Source organism: Pagrus pagrus (genome assembly GCF_965226575.1).
Source record: "Pagrus pagrus genome assembly, chromosome: 8".
NCBI classification, from domain to species: Eukaryota; Metazoa; Chordata; class Actinopteri; order Spariformes; family Sparidae; genus Pagrus; species Pagrus pagrus.
Window position 1 is genome coordinate 11,793,523 of NC_140192.1, and position 24,718 is coordinate 11,818,240.

Consider the following 24,718-nt stretch of genomic DNA (forward strand, 5'->3'; position numbering starts at 1 on the left):
AAAAAATCTATTATTATTCTAATAATAATAATCGACTATTATTCTAAGGCCATATCGTTCAGCCCTACCTTGAATCATCACTTCACATTTTATTCTCCATTCAGAGACCAACACAAATTCATTGTACTCATCATTTATTATATTATTATAATTATAAATATAATTATTATTATATTAAAGAGGTTTCAGCAGCCACATAAGTCATAAACCAGCAGCCACATAAGTCATAAACCTGCAGTTGTTTGGTTTCTCATAAGATGTCTTTCCCATGTGAAATGGTGTGGTTGCACTGGGGATGAATGAAAATATTACTTGTGAGTGTTTTTATCTGAGAAGCTTCTTCTCCTTCTTCTTCTTCTTATCATTTTCTTCTTCTGTTTCTTCTTTGTCGTCTTCTTCTCATCCTTTTCTTTTCTTTTTGTTTTAATTCAAGAACTTCAAATACATAAAAACAATTCATACAAGTTCAAAATTCCAGTCCATTCTCAGCACAACCAAACATCAACAAACAAACAAACACACAGTTTAGAGGTCTGCTAATTAAAAGCAGTACATTTGAAATGTCTAAAAAGTCTAATTGTTTTTGCCAATTTCAAATATGATTTCAAATCTGTAACATTGAAATTGTGACAGGAGGGCAATCTTTCAAGCCATTTCATTTTATGAATGTAATATTTTGCTAGAATAATAGCCTAATTAAATTAACTATTTACATTTCATCTGGGAAAAAGTTGTTATAAATGAGTAAAATATCAAGTGTCTTCTTCTTCTTCTTCTTCTTCTTGATGATGATGATGATGATGATGATGCTGATAACGCAGAAAGTAGGTCTTAAAAAGTAAAAGCAGGTTAACGCATGAAAACAAACAGCTGTGTGCAGAGTGACATCATTGTTTACCCCCCTAAAAATGTTTTCCCCCAGTTTTTTGTTTCAGAAGTTTTCCAGAATGACTTTGCTTGAAAATGCTGCCTAAAATCATCTCATAATAAACTTACATCATTTTAAAGATTATTGTGTGTAACGTTAACGGTCCGGTTTGTTTGCGGTGGGCGGAACTTTAACGCTGACGACTACAAAACAGACTGCCTGTACGTCACCTTTCAAACTCCGGTGCGAGACAAGCGATCATGCCCAGTCAGACCTGAACAACAAGCCTTCAAGTATGCCCTCTGTGCACGCACACAAGGTATTTAAATGACTTTAATATTATTTATGGATTATGACCGCTGACAATTTACGTACAGCTCGCCTTTGCCTCGGCTGCAGGTTGAACGGCTCAACAAACGCTGTAAAATAAACAGTAACGGTTCCAGTAGCTGCTGCTAGCTGGGTAGCTAGGTGTTAGTTGTCCTAGCTAGTAGCTAAATAGCAGTAGCTAACGTTAGCGTTAGCTGGGCATTATTTTTTTGTTATCATATCATTATGTGGCAATTTAGCTGACGTTAAATTTAGTGACTAATCATAATTTGTTGCCGGTGTGCCAGGTACGTGCGTGGTAAAGTTACACGCCGTTACCTCGAGGAAGAGGAAGAAGTAAGTTAACGTTAGAGGCAAATCAGACTGCAGAAGCTACTAAGCTAGCTCACGCTAACACCATGGCATAACAAGCTCCTAAAGTCAGATAGGACTGTTGGGTAACGTTACAGTTTGTAACGTGACTTGAGTCGTTGGATAACCTTATGTTGAGGAAACATCTGTACGTACACAAGTCACCGTAATTGACCTAACGTGTTGTTATATTAGTGATGTGGTAACATGAGAAGCACCAGTGTTAACGTTAGTTATTAGATCTGTCAACGTTCATAATAAAAGTCAGGTACCTGCAGTTTGCGGAAGTCAGACAGCTATAAAACACAACAGTAAGATAACACTTTAATCGCCAGCTCGCTGTTAATTTGCTGATCAAACTTTATTAAACTATCTTGCTAAATTATCGCTTTGTTCAGATTATCTTTTATTCGCCTGCAAAGTTCTGCAGCAATCCGGTCTGAATCACAGGATGCGTTGTGAAAGTTGTTAGCAGTTGCTGCCTATGAAAGTTTCTGCACAAAAGGTTACACAGGCAGCTGAAATGACATGATGCTGTTACAAAGAAAGGACAGTGGCTAAAGTCACAGGTTTGGCAGATAATCCTGTTTCACAGTTTGTGTTAGGGGTACACCGGTTATCAGGGGCTGATATTAAGCATTTTCTGATTATCTGTATCAGTGAGGTCTTTTTGTGTCTGATTGCCGATATAATAAATTCATTTTTAAAAAATCCACTACTTTGGCTCGGATGCAGCATCCTTTCTCTGTCTCTAGTCACTCCATATCCTGCCCACAACACTATCTGATGGGTTACACGTCAGAAGTGAATCTGCAAAGTAGCTAAAGTTATCAAATACATTTAGTGGAGTGGAAATATTAAGTAGCAGAAAAAGGAAATGGACCTCAAAATTGTACTTACGTACAGTACTTGAGTACGTTTTTGTTAGTTACATTAACTGGTTGTTCTCAACTTTGACACTAAGATTTTTATTTTCACTTCAAATGTATATCGCTTTCAAATATTGGTTATCGGTCGACCCCTAGTTTGTGCCTAGGATGTTTTGATCATAATGACTATTTCCATATTCACTGAACATTTCATCCTGCAGTTCTAGCTCAAGCAAACAATGGATAACTCGGGCAGACCTTACCGGGCTAGGCAAGGCGGCTGGGAGCGGGGAGCAACAGCAGACAAGGCAGAGAGCTGGAGGATTCAGGACCAGGGTCGAGGACAGAACTTCAGATCAGAGGGAGGTCAGCAGAGCAAGAACCAAGGTGGGCCCTACCGGGCCAGTCCCAAGAAGGGAGGACTGGGGCCCATGAGCTACTCCCCTGGTGGTTTCAGAGGTGGTCACAGCCCCTCACAAAAGGATGATCTCCGGTGGTACTCAGGCCCTGAGAACAGTGGTGGGAGTCGAGAAGATAACTGGAGAGAGCGCTCGCAACAACAACAGCAGCAGCAACAGCAGCAACAGCAGCAGCACTGGAGGAGGAGTTCGCAAGGAGAAGGTTCAAGGGAGGACAGGGAGCAAGGGAGGAGAGAGGCCACCGATGGCAGTGCTCATAAATCAGGTGAGGATTTGGAAAACAGACTCTGGGGAAAGAGTGAAACACTTGTAGGATTATCCTCGGTGAAGAAAAATCGTAGGCAGGTGGCAGCCTCAACGAACACCTTTTTAAAAATGGGGTCCACCGTGATTCTTTATTCCCCTACATCTCCCATCCTGATCACATGATGTACTGTTTATCTAGCTCAAGTCTGACTGTAAGAACTGGCTTTACTCCATCAACCATGACATTTACACATTACTGATTCACATTACGCCTCACAAAAACAGTCATCACATCTTTGACACGCATTTCTCCTGTTTTTAAGGGAGAAGACGGAGAAACAGAAACAAGAAGAAGGCTTTTGCTGAAGAGAACAGGGGCCTTGAAGAGTCCACACTCTCAGCCAAAGAGCTTCAAAGCCTACGACAGGCAGAGAGGCGGCTTAACAAAGAAGAGATCTACAGCCTGAAGAAGGTACAGGCTCGAACTGTAGTAGTCCATATATACAGCCTCAGGAATATTTATTTTGTTGATTTATCGCTAAGAAGATGGGCATTTTTTGAAGAAAAAATTAAATGGATTGTTATTGCAGCTATGTTCTGATATCTGTGCTTTCCTCCTTTTTGATATTGGTTCAGAGGGCCCACAGCAACCCCGCTGCTCTTTACACCTGCGCTCTATGTGAAGTTCTCCTGGAATCTCTGTCTGAAGCTTACAGGCATATCAGAGACAAACGGCACAAGAAGAAGGCCAAGGTGAGAAGTTATCCAGTCAATTTCCATGATTACATTTAATGATAATGAAACCTCAACCCTGTCATTGAGCAGAAAAGGTCTTGATGAACCCAATTTGCTTGTTTGTGTTCATAGGAGAGACAAGAGCAGGTGATGCTGACTGAGATTCTCCCTCCGGGTCCAGAGCAGATCAGCGCAGTGAGTGCTGCACTAGAGGCTGTAGTGCAGGAACATGGGATGAATGACGAGGATGTTGAGAGGAGACAACATGCTGTCACCATCATGCAAGACCTCCTTCTGTCCGTCCTGCCAGGTAAGTCGCCCAAGGACGAAATATTTGTTTGATGACTCAGACATGTTTTAAAATTTATCCTGATGCTGATATTGCCTTGTAGTGGACAGACTGCTGGTTCTTATATTTTACATCATTTCATTACTCTGCCAGATACGTTTTAATGTATATAACATGATTCTCTTTCTGTCATCTGTAGAGATCAAGCTCAGGCTATATGGATCATCTTGCACTAAGTTTGGATTTAAGGATTCTGATGTCAACATTGACATTCAGTATCCACCTCACGTGAGTAACCCAGTGTGAATACTGCTGTTGTTGTTGTTTCTAATTAGGTTTCTTACTTTTTCTAAAACAAGGATGCAATTTAAATAAAAATAAAATAATATAGTTCAATAATAAGGTTCAGGATAATTCATATCATATGTTTATCAGATACTCAGAATAATCAGCTCCAGTATGACTTCATAGGAACTGTTTTGACATTCTGGTTGTAAAAATATTTATATTGCAATTATTTAGCATTTCTTGTATTAAGGTGAATAATTTGTGGATGTTTGAAGGATGCACCACGTTCATTTGTCCTTTTTTATACCATATTTATGTTGTATGAAGGCTTTGAAATGGAATGTATTCACAGATGCATCAGCCAGACGTCTTGTTGTTGGTCAAGGAGAGCCTCACTGTGTGCCGTGAGTCATCTCTTATTCATTAAACTGCAAGATTTCTTTCCTTGCTTAAGAAATTCCACCGTAGGAAAGTCAGTCATGTGCTAGACTGTCAGTTTTAAAACAACATGTCCTGTTGTGTCCTCAGCCCTTTTTATCGATCTGGAAGCTGATTTTCATGCCAGGGTGCCCGTGGTCATCTGCAAAGAGAAAAGCAGGTGGGTATTTCCGACCGCTACTGGGTCACTTGATTTTCATGTAAAATGTATAAATCATACTCTACATGCAAAGAGAAAAAAGATAATTGTTCACACACAAGCACAAGAGCCGCAAACCACTAATGAAAAGTGAAACTGTTGTTTTTCTCAACAGTGGCCTCCTCTGCAAAGTCAGTGCAGGGAATGAAAACGCGTTCCAGACCACCTCCTATCTTTCTGCTCTATCCAGTCACGAGCAACTCCTCCTCCCACTAGTTTTGGGCCTCAGACGCTGGGCCCAGGTATGTTCCCAGCAGAGAACCTGACATGTCGCTCACATTAGCCAGGCGGCTATCAAAAAGGGCTACATATGCGTACATTTTTTGGTGAAATATCCCTTTCATTTTTAACGTGTTGTTCCTGCTTCTCGCTTAGATCTGTGTGATCGACCGTGCGGAGGAAGGTGGGCTACCGCCATACGTCTTTGCCCTCATGGTGATCTACTTCTTACAGCAGCGCAAAGAGCCCCTCTTGCCTGCTTACCTGAAACAAGAGGTGTGTGTTTCTTCCCATTTTGACCCTGAAATTAAATAAACAGTATTAATTTCAGTATTGGTTAGCTGTTGTCAATAGAATCTAATCCTCTGATTGTCTTTAGATTAAGGTGTTTTCACTCAGCAGGCTGTCAGACTTCAATCTCACACATGCAGAGGATGGATATTTACACTGGGCTTACAACCCTTCCACAAAAGAGTCGTCACAGCCAGCAGATGGTTCCTCTATAAAGGGAAAGGTAATCCTGAAGACTCATGTTTTGGCTGAAAAGAATGTGTTGGTTGATGAATGTGCTTTTTATAGATCAGATACTTTCAATCTTTTCACCTCAGTTTAAAAAAAAAAAAGAGACTTTAAACCATCTAATATAACAGGTAGTGTATCATAATGAACACCTTGCCCGTTATTGTTGTTAAAGGTAATCGCTCAGATACATTTGAAGGCGACCAAAACACAGAAAATAGTTTTTTATTTATTTTATTTAGTTTATTTTAATCCACTATCCTAACTAGTGCCTGAAAGTACTGTCCTGATGTTTCCTTGCAGGTGCCACTGGTGTTTCAGAGCCCTCACAGGCCTGTGGAAGTTGGCCTTCTCTGGGTTGAAATGCTTCGCTTCTACTCGCTGGAGTTCAACTTGGCTGACAATGTGATCAGCGTGCGGACCAGTGTTGTCCTATCCCGAGAGATGAAAGACTGGCCAAAGAAACGCATCGCTGTGGAGGGTCAGCAGCTTTCTCATTTTTTGTTGTATGAATTCGAAACGTTTTCACTTTTGGGTACTGAAAAAAAATCACACATACTTTTAATGCATTGATGGTTGTGAATAGGATCCATTAGATCCATCGAGAATCCATTCTATTGTAAGTCCTTTCTTTAGTTTTGACTTCACAGTGCCCAGCCATTAATGGATATAAGCATATCCATTAATGTGTCTAATAGCTTTTTAAATGATGGACAAAATCCTGTTTCTGTTTAACACACAAAGAGATCTATTACTCTTACATGGTTTAATTGCAGCTAATACCAATTTCTCTTTTCAGATCCATTTGCTGTGAAGCGAAATGTGGCCCGCACGCTGAACAGCCAGCAAATGTACGAGTACATCATCCACTGCCTCAAAACCACATACAAGTACTTTGCAATGCCGCTCAACACGCCGGCTGCTGGTCGCAAGACACAGGCACAGCGTGGACCTGTTAAAGGGGCAAACGCAAATGCTTTGAATGAAGAAATTGCATCAGATTTCAGTCAGCTCAGCATCGACTCACAACATGCAAATAAAGCTGCAGAGAGTGGTCCTGAAGACTCTGATTGCATTATTGAGGATGAGGAGGAAGTTGAGGAGTACAGTGACTCTGATGAAGAGAGAGAGAAGGAAAAAGTAGACCTGGGCAAAAGCAGCCTGTCTGAGGATGAGGAGGATGAGGATGTTGATGTGGACATGCATAACAGACACCACTTGGACAGCTTCACCACAGAGGATGAGGATATTTTCCCAGTAGATGAGATCTCAGGGGAGGAGCTTTTGTCTGATGAGGAGGGCCCAGCTTTGGACACACCTGGCTCAATGGATGAGGAAGAGGAGGAGGTGGAGTTGGCACCAGAGGATATCTCTGTACCACATCTTTTAGAGGATACAATCAAAGATGGGAGCCCAGAAAATAAAATCCAAGAACAGAGGAAAAAGTCTTATGACTTCACAAGGCAAGCTTTCACCAGAGGGAAGGTCAGTATAGCCTCATGTTTGTGTTAACTTTATGTTCAGTAGTCATGAAAACCTCTCTGGAAAGCAACGCTCTTCGTCTTAATTTCAAACTGAACATTTTAAAGTTATGTAGTAATCATTTGAGTTGTAGGTGACTGGAAGGCAAATAAGCTTCCAGATGTCTGTACACCAGTTAAAGTCCTCTCAATCTCTTTCAGTCACACATGGTCGTGTGCAGCTTGTGTAAGCGTGATGGACACCTGAAGAAAGACTGTCCGGAAGACTTCAAGAAAGTGCAGCTGGATCCTTTGCCAACAATAACACCAGAGTTTCTCAGTGTCCTTAACAAAGTCTGTGAGCAGTGCTACTGTGAGTATTATGTGATTGCATGAGTATGTTGCTTCAGAGGCGATCACATTTACTGCAAGAATGAATATACCACCACCTGTATACTACAAACATTAGATTTCTAAAATTTGCCAGTTGACAAGAAGTATTACAAGTGCAATACCAATAGTAAAACATTATCGTACTTTTTTGTATTCCTTTTTATAGAAGGAATGGTTTCAATTGAATTAGGCTTTCAGGCACTTGATTATCTTTTACATGTGGCATAAACGTATTTGATGAAGAGCGAGGCTCATGCAAGAATATTTTCTTATTCTTAACTTAATCTTGCTAAGGTGTTCTCTGTGAAATGTGGTGTTTGAGTGGGATTCAAGAAACTCTTGATTGCACAACCTTGTTGAAAATTGCTTAGATCACCTTGATTAATCCCACCTGTTCATGAGTAGGCGTGCACTAGTGAACTTAAAAAATTAGCATAAACGACACCCTCAGATTTCTATATAAGGCTAAAAAAGATGGCGCCTCTATTCCTGCTGTCAAAAATCAGAAGAGGGAAAACAGAAATGTAGCAGTGTCAGAAGTTGCTTTTGGGGAAACATGACTTAAAATGGAAAATATGTAGAATATAATCAAGCAGGTGGTGGTTACACTTTCATATTGACTGTTGTGTTCAAAGATAATAATAAATGACTGTGTCTTTCTTTTTTAGCCGACTTTGCCCCAGATGAACTGGAAGTGGGTGTAAGGGAGCACATCCTTCAAGACCTGGAGACGTTCGTCAGACGACAGTTTGCAGGTAAAGTAAACCACCACGTTCACTCTTGTTTAGCATCTTTATATTTTCAGACTTAACCTACCCAATAATGCTTGATATTGCATTTAATTGGCTTGCAAATTCACCACTAAGATGTTCACGTTTATGATGAAGCTGACAGTCATGATTTCTGATGGACAGGAGCTCGGTTGAAACTATTTGGATCCTCCAAAAATGGCTTTGGCTTCAGACAGAGTGACCTAGACATCTGTATGGTGCTGGAGGGGCAGGAGAGCATAGATGTAAGTTATGTTTCTATACAAAATAAACCTTAATAGTAGTCACATAAGGAGGTGTCAATCTGTATTTGTGGTCATGTATGCTCTTGTTTAGCATTAGCCTTATTTGATTGTACAAGGAATTTGAAAATGGACAAAGTAGTGAGATGTAATTTTGCAACCTATTCAAGTCTGAAAACTTCAGTATGTTGAGTTTGTAATGGAGTAATATTTATTCGTTGGTATTCATTCATTTTTCTTACAATCGTTGGGGATTGAATGAAATTCTTTGTTTTAATTGTGATTCGTTTGGCGTGATTCCTGAATTTCTTCCACAGGATGTTGACTGCATCACTATAATCGAAAGCCTGGCGAGACTGCTGAAGAAACACCCAGGTTAGTAATAATAAAGTAGTAGTTTTATTGATGCAGCCCAATATCACACATTTGTCTCAAAGGACTTCATAGTCTGTGCAGTTTATAGCCTTAGAGCCTCACCTCAACTCCCCTAAATACCTTTTAACTTCTGTTTGATAACAGATTTCAGCTGCATTTACAGAATATTTGGCATGAATGTGCTAAAGTGGCTCACACAAGGTTCTTGATGTTAAATGTATTGTGTCACCAGGCCTGAAGAACATCCTGCCAATCACGACAGCAAAAGTACCCATCGTGAAGTTCTACCACGTTCGCACCGGCCTTGAGGGAGACATCAGTCTCTACAACACACTGGTAGGGATCTTTCTCCCTCTTTTTAATTTTGTCTTGGATGATGTTGAATAACTTAAATAGGTGTGCTTTAAGACAAACCTTTTTGTTTTCAGGCCCTGCACAACACACACCTGCTAGCTTCGTATGCTGCCATTGACAGGCGAGTGAAGATCCTCTGTTACGTCATGAAGGTTTTTGCCAAAGTGAGTGTGCTTCATTCTCACACATACAAACACACAACATAGGATAATATTATACTGTAGATTGTATTCCATTACTGTATTTACATGTTGATTTTTGTCCCATTACAGATGTGTGACATTGGGGATGCTTCCCGTGGCAGCCTGTCGTCCTACGCTTACACCCTCATGGTGCTGTTCTTTCTCCAGCAGAGGAACCCCCCAGTTATCCCTGTGCTGCAAGAGGTACAGATGACATGTTTGCAAAAAAGATTAAAACTTGAGGTTTCTTTTCGTTCAAATTTGAATGTTACTAAATACTTTTTCTGTCTAGACAAAATATAAAATATACCCAAGCATACTAATGCAAATGTGAGCAATTATAGAATGTTAATATCACCACGAACTTCAACTTCTCTCCACTGTCCTTTTTTGTTTCAGATTTATGATGGAAAGAAAAAGCCGGAGGTGCTGGTTGATGGCTGGAACGTGTACTTCTTTGATGATTTAAAAACACTAGTGAGTGTTTTGCACATTTCACATACATGCTTTAGTGAATTTGCCTGTCACACCATATTTTATTAACGTGTCAATCTTGTCATCTTCAACCTGCAGCCCAGTCGCTGGCCACAGCAAGGGAACAACACTGAGACGGTGGGCGAGCTGTGGCTTGGCCTGCTCCGCTTCTACACTGAGGATTTTGACTTCAGAGAGCATGTTGTCTGTATCCGTCAGCATGGCCGTCTCACCACCTTCAACAAACAGTGGACGTCCAAATACATTGTCATTGAAGGTCAGCTTATGGGACAAACTCACGGTCCAAACAATTATTCCAAATTGATTTTTAATTGTTTAATTTGTTGCTCTCTCTCCTCCGTTCCTATTACAGATCCATTTGACCTGAATCATAATCTTGGTGCTGGTCTGTCCAGGAAAAGTAAGATTATTTCTGTTTCTGTCTTCTGTTGTCTCATAGCCTTAATCCTGCTGTCTCTTTCTCTTTCTTTTCAAATGTATTGTCCGGTCCTCTCACATCTCTCCTTTTTTTTGCCTTTAAAACAGTGACTAACTTCATCATGAAGGCTTTCATCAATGGCAGAACAGTGTTTGGCACACCAGTCAAAGCCTTTCCTCCTGTGTACCCCAGTCAGATGGTTAGTATTTGCTGTCTAAATGCCATATTTGCATTATTGTGGTGGAAGTGAGCTTTGAAATTGTGATTTATCTTCACCTATTGCAGGAGTACTTCTTTGATCCTGAAGTCCTCACTGAGGGAGAAGTAGCTCCCAACGACCGCTGCTGCCGCATCTGCGGCAAGATTGGCCACTTCATGAAGGACTGCCCCATGCGTAAGAAGTAGGTATAATCTCAGCACATGTCAGAATTTATCACCACATAACCACATGTCTGTATTATTATGATTATTATTATAATGGTGAACATTTTGGCCCAGGTCAAGGCATAGAAAGGACTCAGACAGAAGGCCTGAGCACCTGCGAGACAGAAAGGACACAGGAGAGGACGCCAGGGATCAGGTCAGACACAAGAGTGAGCACTGGAGGAAAAGAGATGCACTGGAGATGCGCTGCTGCTTCCTGTGTGGATCAAGTGCTCACATCAAGAAGGACTGTCAGCTGTACAGAAGCCCTGCAGGTTCGTGAAAAGTTTTTTATTTATTTTTATTTTTTTTTTAATTGCATTGTCAAGCCCTTCTCAAAGATATTTCTTAAATCTCTGAAGTAGAACTGGCTTTTTTTCCCTAAGTTTTCTTTTTAATTGCAGTTTGACTCTTCAAATTACGAGACGTTATAATAAATTAATGTTTTATAAAAATGGAGAGAAGTCCGTTGTTTCCTTCTTTAATCTTGGATTGCCATTCTGCAGGTAATATGAAGATGGAAAACTTCAGTTCCTCCTCTTCAGCCCACTTGAGGAATTTGAGAGAAAAGGAGAGACAGGTACGATCTGGGTTTCATTACAGTTAATGGAAAATATTCTTTTAAAGTGTGATTTTACCGACACTGTGGTAAACTGTTGTTCACTGCAACACAACACCTGTCCCATGTTTATCTCCCTATTCCAGGGTTCACCCATTCAAGAAGAGAATAAGAAGAGAAAGCAACAAAACGTGATATTAAGTCCACAAGCAGGTATGTAAATGTACTGTATTCTCCAGTCTAGACACATTAAAGTTTTGTTTAGCCAATTTAACATGTCATTGATTTCAAAATGGATTATCAGGTTTAAATTACTTTTACTGGAATGTAGGAAGTAATTAAAAGTACTTCAATGATTTAAAAAAACAAAACAAAAAAATCCTTCAAGGATGCATACAAAGCCAGTGTTTTGTACTAATCTTCCCAACCACAGCAACTTAAATAGGTTTATATTTAACGTAGATCAGGTGCTCTGTATACTTTCTACCTGTGTGTATTTTGGGTCAACTGTGTTGTTTTTAGGGCTGGAGGAGAATGAGTGTCCAGAATTAGTGAGGAGAAAGAATCCGAGCAAAGAAAGGTTGCCTCAGGTTCAGCCTTCTTTCTCTGGACTCTGGATTGCAAACTTGCTGATGTTTTGGCTAAAGTTTACTGCTTGGCTATTTTTTTCATCTGTTGTTTTCTATATAGTCCAAGAAAAAATTCTGTGACTGATCAAACTTGTAACCTGAAATAAAGCAAATAAAGCAAAAATATGCTGGTCATTTTGTTAGGATGAGGCAATCTGCCCTGATTTGTCAGTTGTATAAGTGACCTGTGCAGGTTTAAAAAAACAACTTGTTTTGGAATACATTTTTACAATTGCTTTCTTGTTTGTTTTTTAGGTAGTTTAGCCTGCCGAAATTTGGGTCGCTCTGGTCACAGGAAGAGCCCAGTGGAATGAGCAGCAGCTGTGGCTACACAAACCACAAGGTTCAACTCTTGTCCAGGCAGACAGCAACCCAAAGTCCAAAAACCCTGAAATCTGAATGGGACTGTTGGGCCAATGGGAGCCCGTTAAAAGCCAAAGCCAGGACGCCTTGACTTGAAGCCAAATAGGGCCTTTTTATGTGTGTTGTCCCCCCCGCCCCCAAAGCTCTCCTCCTCCGAGGAGCTTTTTAAAGCTTTCATTTTAACAAGACAAGCCATTATGCATGCACCTCACGTCTTTGTTTACCTGCACTGCCAGTCAAGTTGTTTTTGTTTTTTTTAACCCATTTAAACCAATGTCATTGCAGATTCAGTGAGAAATCTCTTAAATTAGAAGTTGCAAGCAATTGAGAATTGTTTATTACATGACTAACTGTAAATGATTAGATCTTGATCCCCATAAAACATAGCTTATTTGCAGACAACATATGATATACAGAATTTGTCTTAAATAAATTTGCATAGGCTCAACAGGTCTAACAGTCAGGTAAGACCTAGGGCCCTATTTAGACGGTCTATAGCGCATGATCTAAAGCGCAAAAACCACATTAAGACAAATGGACGTAGTGATGATATGGTGTGTTGTCTGCTTTGTCATCAAGGCCATTTCAAATTAAACCAAAAACTCACTCATTTCATTTATTCCTTATTTTATAATGGCCAGGTTTTTAGGATAAATTGTTTCTTAAGATTTTACCAAAAAATTCTATCGGTTGTTTAAAAACTTTTTGAATGGCAGTGTACCTTTTCATAATAGGATTTTTTATTTTTATTGAATTTCTTTTAGATCCTCTTTAATTTGTCCTCTGCACTGACGTCCATCAGTCCGTCGTTCAGCCTTGAAAGCAGCTCTCCTTCTACCTACAGTGTGTTTATGTGTCTCTGTGTTAGAGAAACCATTCTGTAGATATTTTTTCAGGATCAATGTTTAGTTTTTAGAGACTGCTGATCCACCCCTATTTCATAGATACATACTGTCCCTCAACTAGTGTGAACGGTACGTCCTCTGCTAACCCTGGCCTGTATCTGTCTCCACACATGCTAGGAAGTGTTGTAACTACAGGGCAAGAACATATAGTCCAGAAAGTTGGGCAAAAGGTTTCATGCTTACGCTCAACGGTAAGCCGTACACTGCTGCAAACACTGTTCACCTACTCTAAAACGAAACTATAGGCAATCTCAGCTAGCTCAGTGGAGAGATAAATGTATTTATTTGCCACAAAGGCTTCATTTGTTGTAATGGTGCCACAGATTGGTAGCTGCACTGTGAGGGTCCATGCCCTTTTAATTACGTTGCTGCTAGTTAATGTCTCAAAGACCTGCTTATCATTCAACTACAAATACGGACTGTCTTGCTTTATTGTTGTCCTAATATGGCTGACTTTTATAAAATAATTGTGTTGTTGATGTTGTAAGCAAATTTCTCATTTTAAAGTAGCTTTGTTTTAATGGCCAGCCTTAATGCATTTCTTTTGTTGGACTCAAATGGGAGGTTTAGTTTGTTATTGAAGAACCCCGATCCTACCAGGATAGGTTGGCTTGCGATCCATTCTGTGTCTCAAAGAATTCATTAAACTGAAATCAAATCCCAGTGTGTAATGTTTGTTTTGTGTGTGTGTGTGTGTGTGTGTGTGTGTGTGTGTGTTTAAAAATATCAAACTATTTGGTCGTCTCTCATTTTAGCCAATACAGAAAGCAGTAAACACAACTGGGTCACATGACATGGAAGCTATTGAAAAGAAATGCAGAATTTTCACAAAGAATGCTCATCTAAAATAAAATTTCCACTAAAATCCAATAAAACAGGTGTGTCTCTTTCCACCAGTATAGGATGACATTAGTGATCGATCTCGAGTCAATCGGTCAAATGACCTGGAAGCTATTGAAAAAATCGGCCGATGTTTTCATGAAAAATGGTGATTTGTGTCTTAAAAAGTTCATGAAAAAACAGAAGCCCATTATCTCAGTTTCTAGGGTTGTTGTCCTACATACAGAGGTTTTGTCCTTAATGCAGTGGCCCCTGTTTCAAGTCCAACCTGAGGCCCTTTGCTTTATGGGTATTCAGAACTTAACCAATTGCACTGCACATTGCACATTTTGCACTGGATTGGGTTTAAATTTGTCCTGAACATCCAAGAGACACTGGGCAAAATTGGCAACATTCATTTTCTGAAGTAGTTGTTGCTGAATGGTTACACCTATTGAAAAAAGTTGGGTCATGTTTTCATGAAAAATTGTGACTTTTCTTGAAAATATTCATGAAAAATACAAATTCCTCTAAAATCCAATAAAAACAGCTGTGTCTCATTCCACCAGTATAGGAAGACCTTTCCCCATTGATTTCGAGTCAATCGGTCAAATGACCTGGACCATACTGGCCAGGAGATTGGAGAAAACTCAAGTTTCAGCTTTTAATTTTACCCCTTCTCCAAAACTGATGGAGGAACATCAGTTTCATTGGCATCAGCAGCACATTAAATATCTGGGAGTCCTTCTTACGACGGACATGTCACAGTTGTTTGACAGTTGTTTTGACAGTGTATGATGACTTGGATAGGTGGGGCTTGCTCCCCCTCGACCTCGGTGGCAGAATAAGGACAATTAAAATGAACATTCTTCCAGGATTATTATACATATTCACAGCACTTCCAGTCGACAGTTCAGGGAATGGGACAAACACCTGTCAAGATTTATCTGGAATAATAAAAAACCCAGAGTGAGATACTCAACATTACAGCTGCCGGGGGGTGGGGCATGGTAGGGGCCCGACCATGTCTTAAAGATACCTGTCTGCTCAGCTGAGGCCTCTTGTGTGCTGGTGTAATCCGGCATATGAGACTAGATGGAAAGACATTGAGCTGTCTTTAATGGACATACCTACACAGTCAGTACTGAGGGGTATTGCACAAAACCAAGATAAGGGATTAAGCTGGGATATGTTGGTTATCCTGGCTGTTTTTAGCCTCAAGTCGGTTGCATGAAAGCAGGTCAAACTTAACCCGGCCAAGTTACTATGGTGATTTATTCTCTGCAGCTAGCCTGCTCCAGACCAGGCTAACAGCCAGGCTAAGATTAATCCTAGTGATTCACCTGTATTTCCACCGTCAATCCTGTGAGGAATTAATGTGTTTTACAGCATGTCCATGGTCTTTCTAAGTATGTTGCATCATTTTAATTATCCTGCATTAAAAAATATTACATATATATTGTCATTTCTCATTTCATTTCTCATTTCTACTTCACATTCATGAAAAAGGAAGGACACCACAATGTTTTCTAGTTGAATTTTTCTTTTTAATTTGGCAGTCCTCATTTGTCTTGGTTGCTTGGATCCTGGAATAGAGAGAACAAAAGCAACAAATATTAAAACACTCCCCCCAACCAAAAATCCTAATTTATTGGGTCTCAGTGCTCCTGCTGGAGGGAGTGTGGATCAGTTTCAGCAGATCATGCTCACATTTTCTGGTCATGCCCTTATGTTGTGCCTTTCTGGAAAGAAGTAGGCCGATTGATCTCAGAGATTCTGGATTTGAGATTTGATTTCTCTTTCACCTCAATGTACCTTGGACATATCCCTAAGGATGTCAATAAGAGTGACTCATACCTTCTTTCGATCTTTCTGACTGCCAGTAAAAAGGCGATTATGGAGAAAATGACTTTCACTATTTGATTACAAAAGGAGAAGAGAGACAAATATTGGGAAAAATGGGACTGTTACAACCATATAGATCTATAATATATACGTATATGTGTACTGTAATTTTATTTATTTATTTTTTTTTAACTAGACCTATCAATGATCTGTATGTGTACTTTTTCTTTTGGCTGACCTTTACTTTGTGTATGTAAAAATCCCAGACCTCACCCGTTCTATGTTTACATAAAAGCAAAAAAAATAAAAGTATTAAAAAAAACAATACAAAACAAATTCCACTAAAATCCAATGAAAACTGCTGTGTCTCGTTCAACCAGTTTAAGATGACATTTCTGATCGATTTTTGAGGCAATCGGTCAAATGACCTGGAAAAAATCGGCCGACGTTTTTTTCATGAAAAACGTCTTTTCTTTAAAATATTCATGGAAAATACAAATTCCACCGGAATCCAACCAAAACCGGCGAGCCTCATTCCACCAGTGAGGAGGACATGCGTGATCGATTTCGAGTCTATCGGTCCAGCCGAACCCTAACCCTTAACCTAACCCTAACCTCAGCCTTAAAGCTATGGTCTACGATTTGAAAGATTTGTTATTATTATTAACATCATTTAGATGGTGGTTATGACCCAATAGTACCACCCACACAATGTGAAGAGTAAAAGGAACCGAAAAAAACCATTCTCTCTAGTGTCTGTAAAACTGAAAAGAAATTGACCAATAGGAACCATCCGGCCCGGATGGCTCCTATTGGATCAATTTTCCGATCCAATCCTCGCTCACTCTCCTGCTCCTGCTCACGTCTGGTCCCGACCCACTTCCGCATTTGAAACTACAAGCGGACAAGAGGTTTGTTTTGCTCTGAGCAGTTCAGCTGCCTCTGCTTGCCCCACCGACAAAGAGTCAAAGAAAGAAAGTCTGTCACTGAAAAGACACAAACCGGAGATGTGAAACAAAGAGGGCTCAAACCGAATAAACATCGGGTCATCGCTTGAACGGTGGCGAAAGGTCCTTGAAGATATGGACCCGGTGCTGATACAGCGGCGTTTCTGTTGAGCAGGTAACCTTCGTCTTTATTGTGGATGTTGTGACACAGATAAGTTTCATGCCGATGCTGCTTATGACTGTGAAAGCTGCCGTTAGTTTGTTTCTGTGTTATTAGACGGTGTCCGTCTCTGCAGTATTGTCAACACTTGTTTACTTGTTCGACGGAGACGTTAGCCTCTATGCTAGCATTGTAAGCTAACAACAAGCTAACATTGCTATCATGTTTACGCCAAATCAGCCTATTTATTTGCTCGTGGCAGCTAAATGAAGCAGCAAGTAAGATGAATGAAGGGATGGATGAAATCCCAACGCGAAGCGGAGAGGTTTCGGATTTATTTCCGGATTTTTATTTTATTTGTCCGGATTTATTTCTCCATAACAACCTCTCGCCCGGTCACTACTCAACTGTTTTGCTAACCCTCCTCCCGGTCTTGTCCGTTTGTTTTCAACGAAGCCTTTGCTAAATCAATATGATGGATTATCATATAGGCGTTACGATGTGTGTATTTGTGTGTCTTATCTGTCATAAACAAGAGATTACGGTTTACAGACACGTTTGTGTTGCGGTCTGTGTGAGTCTCGGAGCAACTGTGTGTGTCCCTGGTGCTGTCTGAGTAGCACCAGACAGCAGCTGGGACACACACAGCTGCTCCGAGACTCACACAGGTTTGTTTTTCAGCCACAATGTGGAAGCGATCGTTGTGATGAAAGCTGGCGGCAGCATCTGTTAGTCTCTTGGCCCTCAATAACTTTTAGAAGTGGCTAACTTAGCTGTTGTAACTGATTACGTAGCTGTAAGGTAACATAGCTGTAGCATGCTAATGACGTTACGCTAGCTTGGCTGTGGAGCTTAGCTGTGGACATTGTAATGACTTACAAGATTTACGTTAGTTTCAACGTGCATTGTAATAACTTTATCTGTGAATCCGACATCGTTACTCCACATTCAAAGCTGGGCTGTATTTGGTTTCTGCCTGCTTGTTGCTCTTGGTGCTTGTTGCGCTGTCGTGCCAAAAAGTGATCGTCTGCCAGAATCTGATTTCCGGCCGCGGGAGCGCGCACAGCAGCCCGTTGAGCGGTAGCGTTTAAACGTCTGGTTTTCTCTGGATGAAACGGTCATGATATGCAGATACACACAACTGTACGTCCGCAATTATAGCAAAGGTATGTGTCTTAGAAAGTTTAACGTTTGTTGTTACGTAATTATCACAACTGTGGCCAAAAGAAGTGGAGTTTGTAGCGAAATCAGGCCTGACAATTACGTGATAGACATGTCCCTATGTGCTTGGTATGTATGATGCCTTTTCTTTAGCCCTGTCTTATGAATTAGACTGTAATGAATGTGATTTATAGGTGTGGATTTTCAATAAAGAAATGATCACTTTTGCAATTATCCTCGTGACTCTGCATTATCTTTTATCTGATCTGGGCTCTACATTTGCTTCCCATGTTGGGATGTGTCTTGTACATCTAATATTCTTGTTTATGCCTACTATTTGGAGACAATACTATGAAAGACATGATTCGGGAGGGTTAAAAGCCTATAAAATAACAGTTTTCACCTGCCAAAAAGTGATTGAAGGACATATACAGTTATTGAAAAGTTATTTCTGCCTAAATATGACTTGATCTCATTCTTGAGCTTCATAATATGAAGATCTGAGCTCACAGGACAGCTTGAAAATCTTGTAAAGGACCATTACAACAGAAAATGTGCCTTTTCACCTGCCAAAAAGTGATTGAAGGCCAAATACAGTTACTCAAATGTTATTTCTGCCTAAATATGACTTGATCTCATTATTGAGCTTCATAATATAAAGATCTGAGCTCAAGAGACAGCTTGAAATCTTGTAAAGGACAATTACAACAGAAAATGTGCCTTTTCACCTGCCAAAAAGTGATTGAAGGACATATACAGTTACTGAGAGGTTATTTCTGCCTAAATATGACTTGATCTTATTCTTGAGCTTCATAATATGAAGATCTGAGCTCAAGAGACAGTTTGAAATTCTTTTAAAGGACCATTACAACAGAAAATGTGCCTTTTCACCTGCCAAAAAGTGATTGAAGGCCAAATACAGTTACTCAAATGTTATTTCTGCCTGAATATGACTTGATCTCATTCTTAAGCTTCATAATATGAAGATCTGAGCTCACAGGACAGCTTGAAAATCTTTTAAAGGACCATTACAACAGAAAATGTGCCTTTTCAGCTGCCAAAAAGTGATTGAAGGACATATACAGTTATTGAAAAGTTATTTCTGCCTAAATATGACTTGATCTCTTTCTTGAGCTTCATAATATGAAGATCTGAGCTCAAGAGACAGCTTGAAAATCTTTTAAAGGACCATTACAACAGAAAATGTGCCTTTTCAGCTGCCAAAAAGTGATTGAAGGACATATGCAGTTACTGAGAGGTTATTTCTGCCTAAATATGACTTGATCTCATTCTTAAGCTTCATAATATGAAGATCTGAGCTCACAGGACAGCTTGAAAATCTTGTAAAGGACCATTACAACAGAAAATGTGCCTTTTCACCTGCCAAAAAGTGATTGAAGGCCAAATACAGTTACTCAAATGTTATTTCTGCCTAAATATGACTTGATCTCATTATTGAGCTTCATAATATAAAGATCTGAGCTCAAGAGACAGCTTGAAATCTTGTAAAGGACAATTACAACAGAAAATGTGCCTTTTCACCTGCCAAAAAGTGATTGAAGGACATATACAGTTACTGAGAGGTTATTTCTGCCTAAATATGACTTGATCTTATTCTTGAGCTTCATAATATGAAGATCTGAGCTCAAGAGACAGTTTGAAATTCTTTTAAAGGACCATTACAACAGAAAATGTGCCTTTTCACCTGCCAAAAAGTGATTGAAGGCCAAATACAGTTACTCAAATGTTATTTCTGCCTGAATATGACTTGATCTCATTCTTAAGCTTCATAATATGAAGATCTGAGCTCACAGGACAGCTTGAAAATCTTTTAAAGGACCATTACAACAGAAAATGTGCCTTTTCAGCTGCCAAAAAGTGATTGAAGGACATATACAGTTATTGAAAAGTTATTTCTGCCTAAATATGACTTGATCTCTTTCTTGAGCTTCATAATATGAAGATCTGAGCTCAAGAGACAGCTTGAAAATCTTTTAAAGGACCATTACAACAGAAAATGTGCCTTTTCAGCTGCCAAAAAGTGATTGAAGGACATATGCAGTTACTGAGAGGTTATTTCTGCCTAAATATGACTTGATCTCATTCTTAAGCTTCATAATATGAAGATCTGAGCTCACAGGACAGCTTGAAAATCTTGTAAAGGACCATTACAACAGAAAATGGGCCTTTTCACCTGCCAAAAAGTGATTGAAGGCCAAATACAGTTACTCAAATGTTATTTCTGCCTAAATATGACTTGATCTCATTCTTAAGCTTCATAATATGAAGATCTGAGCTCACAGGACAGCTTGAAAATCTTGTAAAGGACAATTACAACAGAAAATGGGCCTTTTCACCTGCCAAAAAGTGATTGAAGGCCAAATACAGTTACTCAAATGTTATTTCTGCCTGAATATGACTTGATCTCATTCTTAAGCTTCATAATATGAAGATCTGAGCTCACAGGACAGCTTGAAAATCTTTTAAAGGACCATTACAACAGAAAATGTGCCTTTTCAGCTGCCAAAAAGTGATTGAAGGACATATACAGTTATTGAAAAGTTATTTCTGCTTAAATATGACTTGATCTGTTTCTTGAGCTTCATAATATGAAGATCTGAGCTCAAGAGACAGCTTGAAATTCTTTTAAAGGACCATTACAACAGAAAATGTGCCTTTTCAGCTGCCAAAAAGTGATTGAAGGACATATACAGTTACTGAGAGGTTATTTCTGCCTAAATATGACTTGATCTCATTCTTGAGCTTCATAATATGAAGATCTGAGCTCACAGGACAGCTTGAAAATCTTGTAAAGGACAATTACAACAGAAAATGTGCCTTTTCACCTGCCAAAAAGTGATTGAAGGACATATACAGTTACTCAAATGTTATTTCTGCCTAAATATGACTTGATCTCATTCTTAAGCTTCATAATATAAAGATCTGAGCTCAAGAGACAGCTTGAAAATCTTTTAAAGGACCATTACAACAGAAAATGTGCCTTTTCACCTGCCAAAAAGTGATTGAAGGCCAAATACAGTTACTGAGAGGTTATTTCTGCCTAAATATGACTTGATCTCATTCTTAAGCTTCATAATATGAAGATCTGAGCTCAAGAGACAGCTTGAAAATCTTTTAAAGGACCATTACAACAGAAAATGTGCCTTTTCACCTGCCAAAAAGTGATTGAAGGCCAAATACAGTTACTCAAATGTTATTTCTGCCTAAATATGACTTGATCTCATTCTTGAGCTTCATAATATAAAGATCTGAGCTCACAGGACAGCTTGAAAATCTTTTAAAGGACAATTACAACAGAAAATGTGCCTTTTCACCTGCCAAAAAGTGATTGCAGCTCCTTCCTTGTAACTTGAAGATGTTTTCTGCCTCAAAATGACTGATCTTTATCCTGAAGCATCATATGTGACAGATTACCACCTCACACTGGCCCTTTCCACAGTTTAAAGTAGTGAAAAGTAGTGGTTAAGATATATTCTTCAGAATATAACTGATGAGTGATATGAAGTGACTTTGAGGCAGAGCATCCCTTTCAGTCCAACATCAGGAGCATACTGTGAGCTCAGATCTTTACATTATGAAGCTTAAGAATGAGATCAAGTCATATTTAGGCAGAAATAACCTCTCAGTAACTGTATTTGGCCTTCAATCACTTTTTGGCAGGTGAAAAGGCACATTTTCTGTTGTAATGGTCCTTTAAAAGATTTTCAAGCTGTCTCTTGAGCTCAGATCTTTATATTATGAAGCTTAAGAATGAGATCAAGTCATATTTAGGCAGAAATAACATTTGAGTAACTGTATATGTCCTTCAATCACTTTTTGGCAGGTGAAAAGGCACATTTTCTGTTGTAATTGTCCTTTACAAGATTTTCAAGCTGTCCTGTGAGCTCAGACCTTCATATTATGAAGCTTAAGAATGAGATCAAGTCATATTTAGGCAGAAATAACCTCTCAGTAACTGTATATGTCCTTCAATCACTTTTTGGCAGGTGAAAAGGCACATTTTCTGTTGTAATGGTCCTTTAAAAGAATTTCAAACTGTCTCTTGAGCTCAGATCTTCATATTATGAAGCTCAAGAATAAGATCAAGTCATATTTAGGCAGAAATAACCTCTCAGTAACTGTATATGTCCTTCAATCACTTTTTGGCAGGTGAAAAGGCACATTTTCTGTTGTAATGGTCCTTTAAAAGAATTTCAAGCTGTCCTGTGAGCTCAGATCTTTATATTATGAAGCTCAAGAAAGAGATCAAGTCATATTTAGGCAGAAATAACTTTTCAATAACTGTATATGTCCTTCAATCACTTTTTGGCAGCTGAAAAGGCACATTTTCTGTTGTAATGGTCCTTTAAAAGAATTTCAAGCTGTCCTGTGAGCTCAGATCTTCATATTATGAAGCTCAAGAATGAGATCAAGTCATATTTAGGCAGAAATAACTTTTCAATAACTGTATATGTCCTTCAATCACTTTTTGGCAGGTGAAAACTGTTATTTTATAGGCTTTTAACCCTCCCGAATCATGTCTTTCATAGTATTGTCTCCAAATAGTAGGCATAAACAAGAATATTAGATGTACAAGACACATCCCAACATGGGAAGCAAATGTAGAGCCCAGATCAGATAAAAGATAATGCAGAGTCACGAGGATAATTGCAAAAGTGATCATTTCTTTATTGAAAATCCACACCTATGAATCACATTCATTACAGTCTAATTCATAAGACAGGGCTAAACAAAGGCATCAGACATACCAAGCACATAGGGACATGTCTATCACGTAATTGTCAGGCCTGATTTCGCTACAAACTCCACTTCTTTTGGCCACAGTTGTGATAATTACGTAACAACAAACGTTAAACTTTCTAAGACACATACCTTTACTATAATTGCGGACGTACAGTTGTGTGTATCTGCATATCATGACCGTTTCATCCAGAGAAAACCAGACGTTTAAACGCTACCGCTCAACGGGCTGCTGTGCGCGCTCCCGCGGCCGGAAATCAGATTCTGGCAGACGATCACTTTTTGGCACGACAGCTGTCCGTATAAAGTTCGTTGAAGAGAGAAAAAAAAAAAACCTTGTTGCGGGAGGTATAAAGTTCGTTGAAGTGAAAAAAAAAAAAAAAAAGCTTGTAGCCGGAGGGGGTGTGTCGCGGGACTCCGAGGGGAGAGCGATACAAGCTCGGAGGGGAGGGGTTAAGGAGCACAGAGGGGAGGGGTGTGTGTGTGGGGGGGATGCTTTTTTCAAACCTTTCTCAGATCGTAGACCAGAGCTTTAAGCCAGCCTCATGAAACATTGTCCCTTTTCACTAAAATATTTACCAAAAATACAAATTCCACTGGAATCCAATGGGGACTGCTGTGTCTCGTTCAGCCAGTATAGGACCACGTCTGGGAGAAATTTCGAGTCAATCGGTCGAAAGACCTGGAAGCTATTGAAAAAATCGGCCGAGGTTTTCATGAAAAATGGCCCCCTTTCACTAAAATATTCACCAAAAATACAAATTTCACCCGAATCGAATGGGGACTGCTGTGTCTCGTTCAGCCAGTATAGGACCACGTCTGGGAGAAATTTCGAGTCAATCGGTCCAAAGACCTGGAAGCTATTGAAAAAATCGGCCAAGGTTTTCATTAAAAATGGCCCCCTTTCACTAAAATATTCACCAAAAATACAAATTTCACCCGAATCGAATGGGGACTGCTGTGTCTCGTTCAGCCAGTATAGGACCACGTCTGGGAGAAATTTCGAGTCAATCGGTCCAAAGACCTGGAAGCTATTGAAAAAATCGGCCAAGGTTTTCATGAAAAATGGCAGATTTTCACTAAAATAATCACCAAAAATACAAATTTCACCCGAATCCAATGGGGACTGCTGTGTCTCGTTCAGCCAGTATAGGACCACGTCTGGGAGAAATTTAGAGTCAATCGGTCCAAAGACCTGGAAGCTATTGAAAAAATCGGCCGAGGTTTTCATTAAAAATGGCCCCCTTTCACTAAAATATTCACCAAAAATACAAATTTCACCCGAATCGAATAGGGACTGCTGTGTCTCGTTCAGCCAGTATAGGACCACGTCTGGGAGAAATTTCGAGTCAATCGGTCCAAAGACCTGGAAGCTATTGAAAAAATCGGCCAAGGTTTTCATGAAAAATGGCAGATTTTCACTAAAATAATCACCAAAAATACAAATTTCACCCGAATCCAATGGGGACTGCTGTGTCTCGTTCAGCCAGTATAGGACCACGTCTGGGAGAAATTTCGAGTCAATCGGTCCAAAGACCTGGAAGCTATTGAAAAAATCGGCCGAGGTTTTCATTAAAAATGGCCCCCTTTCACTAAAATATTCACCAAAAATACAAATTTCACCCGAATCGAATGGGGACTGCTGTGTCTCGTTCAGCCAGTATAGGACCACGTCTGGGAGAAATTT

General features: G+C 39.6%; 1 protein-coding gene across 1 annotated transcript; it reads left to right on the forward strand.

Moving 5' to 3' along the window:
• The first annotated feature begins 1,045 nt into the window (after positions 1-1,045).
• tut7 (terminal uridylyl transferase 7) lies at positions 1,046-14,001 on the forward strand. The gene is made up of 29 exons (XM_084358836.1): positions 1,046-1,187; positions 2,640-3,102; positions 3,407-3,555; positions 3,720-3,836; positions 3,951-4,128; positions 4,307-4,395; positions 4,748-4,799; positions 4,924-4,993; positions 5,148-5,274; positions 5,408-5,527; positions 5,631-5,765; positions 6,074-6,251; positions 6,570-7,255; positions 7,453-7,603; positions 8,292-8,378; positions 8,538-8,638; positions 8,953-9,010; positions 9,243-9,346; positions 9,439-9,528; positions 9,637-9,750; positions 9,946-10,023; positions 10,120-10,297; positions 10,394-10,441; positions 10,567-10,658; positions 10,745-10,860; positions 10,958-11,157; positions 11,389-11,462; positions 11,588-11,654; positions 12,326-14,001. The coding sequence occupies exons 2-29, from the start codon at positions 2,658-2,660 to the stop codon at positions 12,382-12,384; spliced, it is 3,963 nt and encodes a 1,320-aa protein (XP_084214962.1). The 5' UTR covers positions 1,046-1,187; positions 2,640-2,657; the 3' UTR covers positions 12,385-14,001.
• Positions 14,002-24,718: the final 10,717 nt, after the last annotated feature.

What these genes read in the sequence shown, in the direction of transcription:
- tut7 (XM_084358836.1), top strand. Translation starts at nt 2,658, where the DNA reads ATGGATAACTCGGGCAGACCTTACCGGGCTAGGCAAGGCGGCTGGGAG. An exon ending in AGTCTGTGAGCAGTGCTACT is followed by an intron (nt 7,604 to 8,291) that starts GTGAGTATTATG and finishes TTTCTTTTTTAG; the next exon opens with CCGACTTTGCCCCAGATGAA. An exon ending in CGTCAGACGACAGTTTGCAG is followed by an intron (nt 8,379 to 8,537) that starts GTAAAGTAAACC and finishes TCTGATGGACAG; the next exon opens with GAGCTCGGTTGAAACTATTT.